This window comes from Pseudopodoces humilis, chromosome 6, assembly GCF_049639895.1.
Source record: "Pseudopodoces humilis isolate 2021_Gansu_Grassland_sample_001 chromosome 6, ASM4963989v1, whole genome shotgun sequence".
Taxonomy (NCBI): Eukaryota; Metazoa; Chordata; class Aves; order Passeriformes; family Paridae; genus Pseudopodoces; species Pseudopodoces humilis.
In genome coordinates, this window is record NC_142205.1 from 51,905,372 (window position 1) to 51,917,734 (window position 12,363).

General features: G+C 37.5%; 1 protein-coding gene across 2 annotated transcripts in view; it reads right to left on the reverse strand.

Moving 5' to 3' along the window:
• GRID2 (glutamate ionotropic receptor delta type subunit 2) overlaps positions 1-12,363 on the reverse strand; it is a 671,390-nt gene that overhangs the window by 526,395 nt on the left and 132,632 nt on the right. For both annotated transcript variants that reach the window (XM_005517465.2, XM_088056469.1), the window contains exon 2: positions 8,130-8,285. In XM_005517465.2, the coding sequence (XP_005517522.1) occupies positions 8,130-8,285 (156 nt within the window). The remainder of the gene's footprint in view (positions 1-8,129; positions 8,286-12,363) is intronic.

The window sequence follows — 12,363 nt, forward strand, 5'->3', positions numbered from 1 at the left end:
ATGAAGAATTTCAAAGGATTGGATTTTAAGGAGAAAAACAAGTTCCAGAAGAGCTTGTAATCACAGCAGCTAAAGGCATACCGAAAGTCAAAATGAATGAGCATTAAAATCCCACAGCAGGCATCCTTTCAAAAAAGATAACACAAAAGGTTATGGTTTTCCTATATGATTAGTGTTTTAATAAAACTCTTCCTAATTTCAAAATCTCTCCTTGTAACTGCACTCTTTTTCCCAGATAATTTTTCATAAATTGATATTTAGTCAAAATTACTCGGTAGCATACAATACAAAGGGTCTAAGTAAGAGGGAACCAAGCTAAAATATAATTAATTTCCCCATCTAAGAGAATGACCTTCATAATACACTTCAGGCTTCACCTCCAGAGTTGTCATGGCTCATTTCCTCATTACCAAAATTAGATTTTAAAGCGCTACTGTCCTCCATAAAGTACACTTTGTCTCTGGTTATACAGAGTGGGAGAGAGAAAAAGAGAGACACAAGTACCTTTAAAATTATTTGAAGCACACAAATACCCAATTTCCTCAAATACAGACTGGTCTACTTACTAAGAATACAGTGACCAGAGAGCTAACAGGTTATAACAAAACCAGCTTGCAAATGAAACAAAATATTTCTAAGAATCAAATGAAGAAGTGCCAGGAAGACTCAAAGGGGAGAATTAAATGAAGAAATTAATTAATTAAAATTAATTAACTCTATTGACTTTTAGACAGGCACTGAAATAGATGCAGCAAATATGGATCTGTAAGGGAATTGGATCCATGTTTGTAACTAAGCTGTATGGTGAAACAAGGACCTGTGACTTCCACTTAATTCATAGAATTTAGCCAGGAGAAACAAAAGCAACATCTCCAATTAAGATTATGAGAACACTCTGTACAGCAGAAAACAGCTGAATGCAGCAGTTCATTGCTTGGTGGTAGCCACAACCTGCTGCAAGTTTGCAGGCTGTGGGGCCTGTCTGGCAATATACATGTCTGGTTGGACAGTGATGATTGACTGCTCTAGTGATTTTAGTGGACATAGCTTCTCAAAAAGATGAGAAGGAAATCCAGATAGGGCGTCCATTACTTATTTAAGGAGATTACTTTAGGGGACTGATAGCTCAGGGTGCTAGTTAAATAATTGGCATCTAGGAAGATGAAGCATCTCTCATTTACTTTGTCTCTATGCTTCTGTTTGTTAAAATACTCCAGAAACCTCCAGGCACAGTGGCCTTAAACATTTAAACGTACTACTGATATTATTTAATCACATCACAATCTGCATAGCTCTTTAAAAGTAAACCACTAGCAGTGTGTCAGAGTACATTAACACAGCAGACTGAAGCTCTGTGCTTAATGTATGAAAACACATACTGGGCACTTGTGAACTGCAAGTAGAAACATGTCTATTGCAAAATCCAAAATGATCCAATCGAGGTTTCAAATGTAAGTATTGCAGAATAGAAGCCTGTCCAGCTTTGCCTATTTATAATGTGATAAAATTCACTCTGCACCTCACCATCAAAAGGCATCACACTTGTCCAGCGTGTATTTATTCATTTATTTGATCCACATTTTTAAAAGGGGTTAGGGGTTAATAGTCTCACAGTCACATGCTTTTCAAGCAACAGTCTGGGAAAGAAATTCTTTCAAGCCTATTAAAATTCCTGCCTGTCACTTGAAAGTGGAAGCTCTGATAAAAAATGTCAAAATCTGCCATAAAAATTAAGTCGAGCCAAACTTTGTCAACCAAAAATGGCAAATGGCATCAGCGTTAGGGAAATCACTCCTGTTGTTTTCAAGTCATGAGAAAGTGGGGGGCTAGGGGGGAAAGACCCCAGAGATGTAGTGTGGTAGGCAATGCAAACTCTGAAGCACCCAAGTCCTTGGTTTGATGTGTGGCCTTAAACTCCTTCAGTCACAGCGTTGCATTTGAATGCTGCAATGCAGCCAAGTGTAACGGGGGACGTTACCAGGTCTCCTGGCCACCTGAAGAAAAGTGGTTTCCATAGAAACACCAGAATTCTTTCCTTAAACCACAACAAACACATGCAGCATTCATAAAGTGTACATTCAATGGGGTTTAGGCGCTCTGGGAGACCGTGGATAACAGCACCTAAAGGAAGCCAGGATCTTGCCCTAGCCTGTGCTGCAGTATGGCTCTTTGCTCCCCTCTTTGCCTCAGCAATTTGGAAAGCCTACCTAGCAGAGAAGGCTCTCCAACCATCATAATAATTTCTCACATTGTTTAAACTATCCTGAAAAAAGCCGTTCTTGATACGCTGATTTTTTATGTGGATTTGGGGGAATTTTTCAGAGCTGAATATAAATGATTTTAATCTTCAAGTATCTGAAAGTCTAGTGCTGCTTACAGCTGCTAGAGTTTGCTTTCAAACTGGAAACAAAGATAATGGAAGCTGTCTTACAAGTGAAGAAAACATTACTACAGAAAGAATTAGGAACTAGAAAACACTGGGGCTCAAAATCTAAAGACTGGAGAGTGATGGAGGTCTTGCAATTACTGCATCAGCTGTACCACTCTGAGGCCTTTCTGAGAATAAATCTGACCTCATTTTACGGCCTCCAGTACATTCTGAGTAGATTACTTCTGGGCAAAAAAAGGTCATAAGAGCTTTGAAATTTGTTGAAAATGCGTTAAACGTGCATCCTGCTCATCCTAAAGTAAGCCTCTACTAACTGTCCCTGTTCTAGTTCAATCAGTGCTCACTCCTCCCTTCTTCCTGATCTTCTCTCCCATGCAACCACTGCCTTTCCAACTGTTAGGATGTTATCACCAGCGTAGCAAGATCGTTTTTTCTTAAGCTTTCAACACCTGGACTCCCATGGTACACTTATGCAGATTGGGGGTCTGATAGATTTTGTGGCGTTAGCAAGACTTAAATGAGAAGAAAGCCTGTGTAAGGGAGTAGGCTCCTCACCCAGCACCTTGAGAACAGAGCCAAGTGCTGCAACTGCTGGTGCATTATGAGAAAGCACAGAGGACAGGCAATTCAGAAAATCTCCTATCGTATTATCTGAAGTGCTCAGGATAGAAGAAATTAGCAATTGCAAACACTTCTAACTGTTTCTAGTTTTACAAAGGAGGTTTTTATATCATTATTGAAATGCTTCTCCTCCTCTTCCTTGATTTTTTGCAGCTCAGGTACTCCTTGATTTTTTTCCCTCCTCACTATCTTTTCACATCAAAATCCATTTTACCATTTACAGGAAATAAAAAAGCAAATGGGAAATGAAATGGAGGGGCAGTGAAGAAATTCAGCCCTGTAAAGGTTTAATCTCAAACTGAACATGTACTGGTTAATAAAGAGCACAAGGAAGGCTGAGACGTATCAAGAGGAAGCTGACACGAAGTAAAAGAAAGTTTAGTAGTCCATGAAATCTGTGGATTTAAACAGATTTCTACAGTGATCAGAGAAATGGGAAAGGACAACCTTATTACACGCATCTAGTCCCAAAGGCCAAAGCAGATGTAACCATCAGGTTGTAATTTCTGACCATAAAACTTTGCTTGAATGAAATCCTGCATGTGACCTTCATACATATTGCTGCCCTACAAACCTCTGTTGCTCTACAGCTGAATCCCATTTAGTTATGACTCACTGCCTTATTTACTTCACTGATCACAGTAAGCTTTCAAAAGCCATTACGAAGGCTTGAGTTGGTGTCTGTAAGCATACTCTGGTGACTACCCTGAATGACAAAAAGGTTGGGTTAGAAAAAAAAAGAAAAATAAGCCTCACATATATGTGATTGCAATAGGAAAAAGTGCCCGACAAAGTTAATTTCAAACAGCATCAGTCAAACCTATTTGTCACATGTTGTAGGTAACCTGTAAAAGAAAACATTGGATTATTATAGAATTATTATTCGAGATAAGTAAAATGTGATATTGTCAAAACAAGACCAAAAAAAAGAGTTACGAGAAAGGAGCAAGATTAAAAAAACCCCACCAGCACTAAATGAAAATAAAATGTTTGCCATGAGGTTAAGACATTGCCAATGGATCTCCAAGGACGACACACATCTTTGGCCGAGCTCTGACTACTTTCCAGATGCTGTGGATGCCTCCAGCACTGCAAACTCCTGCAGAGCTTGCTCCATAACCTCAGTGTGCAAGTGGAAATGGCAGCACGAGGGCTGAGGAAACTGTGCTGCTCAAGGACGGGTATCAGCATGAGTTGAAGTATTACCTCTCGTCATCCAAGCTACCAAAGCCACCCCTTCCCTCCACTTGCCACAAAAATACAAAAGCCATCACACTTTTCATATCAGCCATTCAGCTACTGCATGGCCGTACTATTAATGATAAATTAAGGACTGGGGGAAACAGCAGGCTCTGAACCATAAAATTAAAGCTTTAATTATTAGTGTATTGAACTAAGCACCAGCATAATAAAACTAAGAGAAAGATAAGAGCACAGAGTGATTTTCTGACAAACAAGAAAATAAATGTTGTATTTATTTCAATGAAATTTCCCTGTGAGATAAAAAAAAAGTGCATGGAGAAGAAATAGAGAAGCATGTCTTTTATAAAAAAAAAATAATTACAGTTTAAATGTATGTATAACTCAAACCCTTTTGAATGCCTGTCCCAGCCCAATTTAAATACTGCTGTAAATTGGAGTCTCATGGGAATGGAAGTAAAGATTATACTAATATATATTATTAGCACCAGTATGGATGTAGATCATAATTCCTTGTTTCATAGTGCTAAAACACTGCCTAGCTGCCAGGCAATACCTGACTATCCTACTTCTTTCAATGTCTATATACAAAGCAAAGTTTCTGCTTTTCCCTTATGATAACTGACATGGGCACAGCATAAAAAGGCCAATCACAATATTTTTCCTCAATCACACAGATATTTTGAGACACTGCACAGAAGAGTACTATAGATATTGTGAAGCATTTATATTGAAGAAAGAAAGAGAGAGAGAGGAAGGAAACTGCCATGTTGGACACTTCCACAGGCATCTCTGTGACAAATCTCAGCGACTGAGCTGCATCTTCCACAAGGGCAGGGGATCAACCACACTTGCTTTTGGCCCTTTCTGGGGCCAGCAGAAGGGAAAACTAATTTTCTTAACTTCAAGAATTTTCCCTCCTGTTTCTGTGCACTAGAACATGCCCAGAAAGGGTCCCCAAGGGCACTTCCAGTGATATTATGGGGCATGCCATTTACAGGTCTTCTAGGATAAAACCACTCAGCTTTGCTGTAGTATCATCCCCCCAGTCAGAGCTTAAAGAGATGCCCTAAGGTACAAGTCCAAGACATTTAAGGGCACCATAACTCAACAATAGATTCAGCGGGAAGAACACAGTACTGCACAGCTGGCAAGCCTCTCAAATTATTTAATCTTTATGTCCCAAAATCACTGTGAAGTGTCGGAGTATTTCTGTTTACATTGTTTGGGAGTTAGTTGCCAATTTCACTAATAAAGTGAAATAAGAGAAATTATGCAGATGGCCCATTGCTGCATCATTATGAAAAATAACTCTGTACCTAATGTCTTGTTTCATGAGGACTTTACTCATGACTTCTTGGTTTATTGAAATTCACAGTCCTAGGCAAATTTTTTATCTTTCTCTATTGATTGAAAAGGTCAGTTTAAAGACAAATTCAAACCAATTTTAAGCTATTATTACGGATCTAATGCTTTAAATAAGCATTTTACCTGCCATTAAAAGCTGAGGGTTTTAAAGGCTCTTCTGTAGTTTATACAATAAGAAAAAGTCTAGACCATAAAAAACTCCAGATATTGTGGCCTAAAAAAGCCGTTTCTGAAAAAAAATTAAAACAAGAAAATACTAAATTAAATGAATAGTATATTTTTTGAACATTTAGGCTCTGCTTGGTAGGACAAGCCATGGACCTCAGACTAGTGGTGTTATGATTCCAAGGAAAGGGTCATGCTTGCATGAAAAAGGCAAGTTAGAGAATACTGAATGTCACACATGGAAAAATATGAGATTTTGTCTTGTTCTACTATTTCTTTTACAAATAAAGGACCAGAATGGCCTTAATGTTTAAGTGAACCTTTTTTTACTGGTGTTCAATACATACACTTTTGCTAAGTGTTTGTCCAAGTTACAAACCATGCCAGTATGCCACTTTTGGCAATAGTGGCAGAAGTTAGAGTGGTTCCCTTCCCTGCTACTAGAATTTATAAGAAATGCAATTAAGAGCAGGGGATGAGTGATCTAGAGATACAGAGAAAAGGAGAAAGGCAAGAAACTGGTGCCAAGTAGTCGAATTATTACATTGGAGCCTCTGCCTGTGTTCAGTTAAAACACATTAACTGTGGTAAAATATTTTAACAAACAAAATGTCACCACTACATTCATGCAAAAGATTAAAACCTTTGTTCTTCACTTGAATTATTCCAAACAAAAGACAGGGTCCTTGAAAGATCGGGAATCTGATATTTTCTAGGTATGTAGCTGTATTTGACCATGTATTTACAAGAAACAGTTTTTACTGGAAAATACTGAACTCATCAATATCGTAACAGACCTTTCTTCCCCCCAACAGATGGTAATGAAATTTATGTCAAATCTGCTCCATCCACATTTCAAATGTTGACTATACTTTCAAAAATGACAAATGCAACTTCTGCATAAAATAATAACTAAATATTGAAATATTGGGTCTTCAGCTCCTTTGGAATGTCCTACTTTACTGGGCACTCCTAGCTTCTCCAAGTTAAAACGTAACTTCGTAAAATAGGTTGCAATTACTACACCACAATGATACAGGAAATTAATTGCTAAGTTTCAAAGTCAATTAATGCTAAGCACAGAGCCTCAGCTAGCATTATCCATCCTGGATTAAAAAAAAAAAAAAGAAAAAGCTTAAATACCAACAGTGCAGAAAGCATCTTAAAAAGGTTGAGCTCACTTAGTCATTTTCCCCTCTGAATTCCAAAAGTATTGGCTAGTTCCAGTTTCTATACTAGCCTAAGATTGAAAGAGATTGAATTGATTCTAATTGGAATACTTTCAAAATCATGTCTTTTTCTGCTTCACCCCTATCAAGCACAGACTGCAATATTTCTCATTACTCAGATCTATCAACTTGTAAAATTTATCAGAAAATAAATTTTCTAAATTAATAAATTCTCAAAAACCAAGAATGTCATTGACAAAAAACAACAAAATAAGCATTGAAGGCCTTTTCATTAGCATTGCTTTGTCAATAATCCATTGTAGGCAAACTTTTGACTTCACAAATATCAGAGCAACTAATTGCATATTCCCTTAAATCTCAAGTGTCAATGCAGAGCCCAATAATAATATAGGAAATCATCAAAATTTAGTTTTGTTGTTAAGAAAAATTTACTAATATACCTGCAGTAAATAACTTTGGCATCTCAGGCAGAAGTTAGTGTGCCAGAAGAACAAATAAATAACAAATGCTTAAACCCCAAATTAGAATCCATGTTTGCTAAAGACTTCTCCCTGTCTTTCCAGGGAACAGCTCAGATTTACTAATTCAGCTCAGAGGATTTCTAAATATTATTTTCCATTATCATCCTTCTGCTATCGAAAGAGCCCAAAGCAACGTCGTCATCCCTTGTCCAGTAATTGTGGAATGACACAAAGGACAGGCTAAGAACAAAATCACGTTGGACACGGGCAACTTTGAGTCATCAGGTTTTCTCTAATCCCTCCTTTAAAATATGCCACTTTTCCAGGAGTGTGGGCTGAAAAGGTTATCCACACAACAACCTATGTTTCCCAACAAATTGCCATTAGTTGCACAAAATTAAACCAAAAAGTAGTAGGAAGTAGTCATCATTTTGACAAGTAGCTTCAAAACAACCTGGAAAAGAGGAAAGATGTAGGCAAAGTGTTGTCAGACTTATCACATTTCAATTTCTGCCTACAAATAGAAAATGGATAAAAGCTGACTTTGTAGCCATAAGTCACTAGAACCAACAAAAACCAAAGCAGTTAAATCCAAAATTAAATTATTTTTGCAGTATTTCATATTAAAAGAAGCCAACAAAAATGACAAATTCCCATAAAGCTAGGAAACTACCAGGGTAATATTTTTCATGTCAGTGCAGAAACAACAGCAGGAAATCTCTTTAGTTGTCCTACCTTCTTGAACCGCCTGGAAAGGATTGTTGCCATCCACAAATGTCACTGAACATGTGATTTTCTCTGTTTGTAAGATTTCATCATTCTGGTTGAGATCAGCAACTGCCATTCGAAAAACTTCCTCATCTTTTTTGGCAGATTCATCAAAAATTGCCCCTGTGGAGGAAAAAAAGAAAAAGAACGAAAAATCAAATTGCACCTTTCACCTGCAGTATCCCAAAGCATTAATCATAAACACTTAGGACATTTCTTGCTAGAACATCATCCCTTCCTCACTCCTTAAGAGCAGTTCTTTCTGTACAGAGCCTCAAAGTTACTTCACAATATACAGAATTCTTACATTTTTACTCAATCTAAGGCAAAAATGGAAAGGAAGCATTGATTCCAGCTAGAAATATTGGGAGAAACCAGGTAGGTACAAAGCAAATGATCTGCATAAGTACATGGCCGTGAAATGAGAATTGAGTTTCTTCCAAAGGTGGTATTTAATATACTGAATACTACAGTGGGCTAGGATCTACATCATGTCCACTGACAATTAAAAAATATAAAGCTCAAATAATGTGAGAATAAGCCTAAAAAGGTAGCAGCACTGGGAAAACGAGGTAGAATTGACACCCACGATCAATAGACAGGTCAGCAGCCAATATAAATTATTTCAGGTGTAATACCTCTAGGATTTGCAAAACAACAACTCCAGCTAATTGTCTGACTCTTGAAGTCAATAAGTTAAATTTAAATGGTTACTTAAAATAAGTTCTGCCTTTATAAATCTCACAGAAAGTGAATGTTCTGCCTCTTTATTCAAAATATTTAAGCAGAACATTGTAAACAGGGAACCAATAAACTCAAGAGGAGCTGGCAGAGTGAGAGTGCCCAACTCTCACTTAGCCAGTTCTTCAGGTGTATTGAAAAGGAATTCCAAGGCTAATCCAAGGCTTTTAAGCTTTTTTTTCTTTAAACTAAAGCATCACTTTTAACATCACTGATTTCCTATCGTTTTACACTTGCTTTTTCTATGAACTATTTATCCAGAGATGGCTTGAACTATGGTGTTATAGTCCTATAACAAGTGCAAGATTTTTTGAAACCTTAAAATCAAGGCTATTAGATTTTCAAGCACTTTTAAAACTTTCAGTTCCAGGCAGGAGATTAGAGACACAGAAGGACTGCTTCAAAACCAGACTTTTGGAAACTGTGTTTATTTATCCATTCTTGAGTGTCTGCTGTCAGTACAGAACCCAGCTAAGGCAGTGAATGTGTCAAGGCAAACAAAGACAGCAGAAAATACTATCACAGATGACTGCAGGTAAACACCCACAATCAGTGCTGGAAAGAACTGAAAATGATTCATTTAGAGAAAATGGTACTTTAAGATAAATAAATTTCATATACAGTTTTTGCTGTGTGTTTCCCACTGACCTCTGACACTCATCTCCCTGCCAGCACCACTCATCCTTCATGAGCATCATCTCTTCCTACAATCTGACCGCGTTGACTCCAGCATTTTCACTCCTGAAGCTCCTACCATCTGGAACAGCTGTTCTTTACCTCTCCACCTCATTCACCTGTCATCTCTGTGCAAATCTCAGTTGAAAACATTCATTTTTCCCCTTGCCCCCGCTCCATTTTCCTTTGTTTTATTTAGCTCCACAAAGCAAAGCTGCACATGGCTGAGAACATGCTTGGTATGCAAGATATTACAAACCCTGTCTTCTCCACAAAGCAGCTATTTGAGGATACATGTAGCATTTAAGGGGACAAGAAACTGTCCAAGACATATCTTAAAACATGCTTCTTACCCCATGGAACTCAAACAAAACCCACACAGGCTTCACTTGGGGGTTACACCTATATTGATAATAATGACATAGCCCTGCAAACATTTGACAGAACGATTCTACACAGCTACTTAGTAACAAGGGTAAATAAGGGGGGGAAAAAGAATTGGAAAATAATTATAGTAATTAGTAAAATTCTATTCCTGTAGAGTAATTCTGCCACAAATGCTATACTGTAAAGAAGTGAACATACACAGATTTCATGCACACACACAGGGCAGCTGTCGACTGTGTTGCAGAACAGCATGGCAAAACAGAGATCTTCCAGCCAACACTGCAGAGTACAGCTTCTTATTCAACAGATGGGAAATACCATCTTAAGCATGGCTTGGTCCCCCAAAATAATCCAGGTCACTTTTTGATTAGAGGATACAGCAAAGTCCCAGCTAACCAGGTTTCTTTTATATGTGTCATCATAAAAATCCCTTTCAGCATCTTTGCCCTTCCACTGGGCAACAGAACTGCTGCCAAGATAATCCTGGCCTGGTGAATCCATCCAGATTCCCAACAGATGAGCTTTCTTCACAGGCTTGTCTTTCTTTCACACACAGATATTCCTGATAAACTCCTATGCTTTTTCTCCAATTTCTCAGCCTGAAACAAGCCCTACCTCCGACAGCATGTGAATATATAAAGGAATGGGTTAGATCAAACTCCATGCTGTTTTCACAAGTGCTGCTGTTCCTCACTCGAGTACAATTCCTCCACTTTTGCTCTGACCACTGCTTATGTTTTTATGGCTCCATATTTCAGACAAATTTCAAAACTGCTCCAATAACCAATACTGTATTGGACATTTTAATGAAACGTCCAATGTCATCACACACGTTCTAGTGTAGGAATATCTCCATAAATAAAACACATAGATACATAAAACACATAGTATCTCCCTAAGTAAAACACATGGATCTATAGGTGAATTGCAAAAAAGTTCTAAATGTAGTTCATGTCTGAGCATCCAAGCAGGAATTAGATTGTTTCCTTTAGAAATTCAGGCTGTATTCATTGGAGTATCTAACTACTCTACACAAAAAGCCTTTTAAGATATAATAAAGACTACTGTTCCTTGCAGGAGATGGCAGTGCACAGCAGCACATACATTACCCTTTCAAACAGTGATAAGAGAAATTTTATTATGCAATTGATTTTCAAAATTTAATTTCAGTTGTTATGTAAAATTGAAAACCTAAAAACAAAAGAAAGCCACGCCACAAAATCCATGAGTAATTTTTAAATTGTTGCTATTCCCATGTATAGATATAATTTTATTTCCTTGTTTCAGCTGTTTTTCATATGTCTATATATCTCTCTATATGACAGTGGGATGGAAGATATATTTGCTTACTCCCTAAAAGAAAAGCCACGTCAATGAAAAGACGGAAGTGTTTGGACAGTGCTAACATTGCTGGAATATTTTCTATTTTTTGTCATTTCAGGAATTATCCTCTAGGTTACAGGATGGATCTTTCTAATGTGAAAGAGGTATATAAAGATTTTTTTTTTACCTGTAGCTCAATATGCAGCCTTTAATTAAGGTTAACTTAAACCTTATATATGAGGTATGATATTTTGTTGCCAAGGCCTGAAGTCTGAAGATTTTATGTGTATTCTTCAAAATCTTGTCATTCAGCCAAGTTAAACAACACAAATGAATAAATAAAGGGTATCAGATTTTCAAACTGCTTCCCTAGTGAGACCTATATGCTCTCTCATTTCTTCATGTAGAGCTGGAAATGAGAGAACTGGGATGACCACAAACTTACTTGGAGTACATGTCTAGAATGAATCCTTGTGGCCATAAGAAAAATTGTTACAGAAAGTCATAACAGCTGAGGAGAAGAAGAAAATTATTTCTATAGATACTGTAAGGCACTTACTTTCTAGAAAAATGATGCAATAACACTATTTACAAAGGGAGAAAATCTTCAAAATTATACAAAAGTAATGCTGTTCATTTCTCTTGCAGTCCCACTGCTCGTCTCAGCTGGAAGCGGCCTCACACCAAACCTGTCATTTCTAACTACGCTCAAGGAGCATTCCCATGATTGCATCAGGAGCCGACAAGCTGATACAGCAACTACTCTGCACAGTTTCCCCCTCGTGTTTTATTAGCATGTCATTACTTCTAGCTTTATTTCAGAATTGGGATGAGGACAGCACAAACATAATTCTCTCCTGGCTTTTTAAAAACCCTCAGCACATCAATAATGTCATGTGGTTTAGCAGAGAATTCTTTGCATTTAACTATCTCATTTGCACTCTGCCATGGCACCAAAAATCTGTCATTTTAAGTTAACAGAGACCAAATCAGAGAAATGCTCAATAAGTTCAGACACCAATAACATAATTAGATCAACTTCTCAAAGATCCCTTGTCCTACTGACCACACCAAA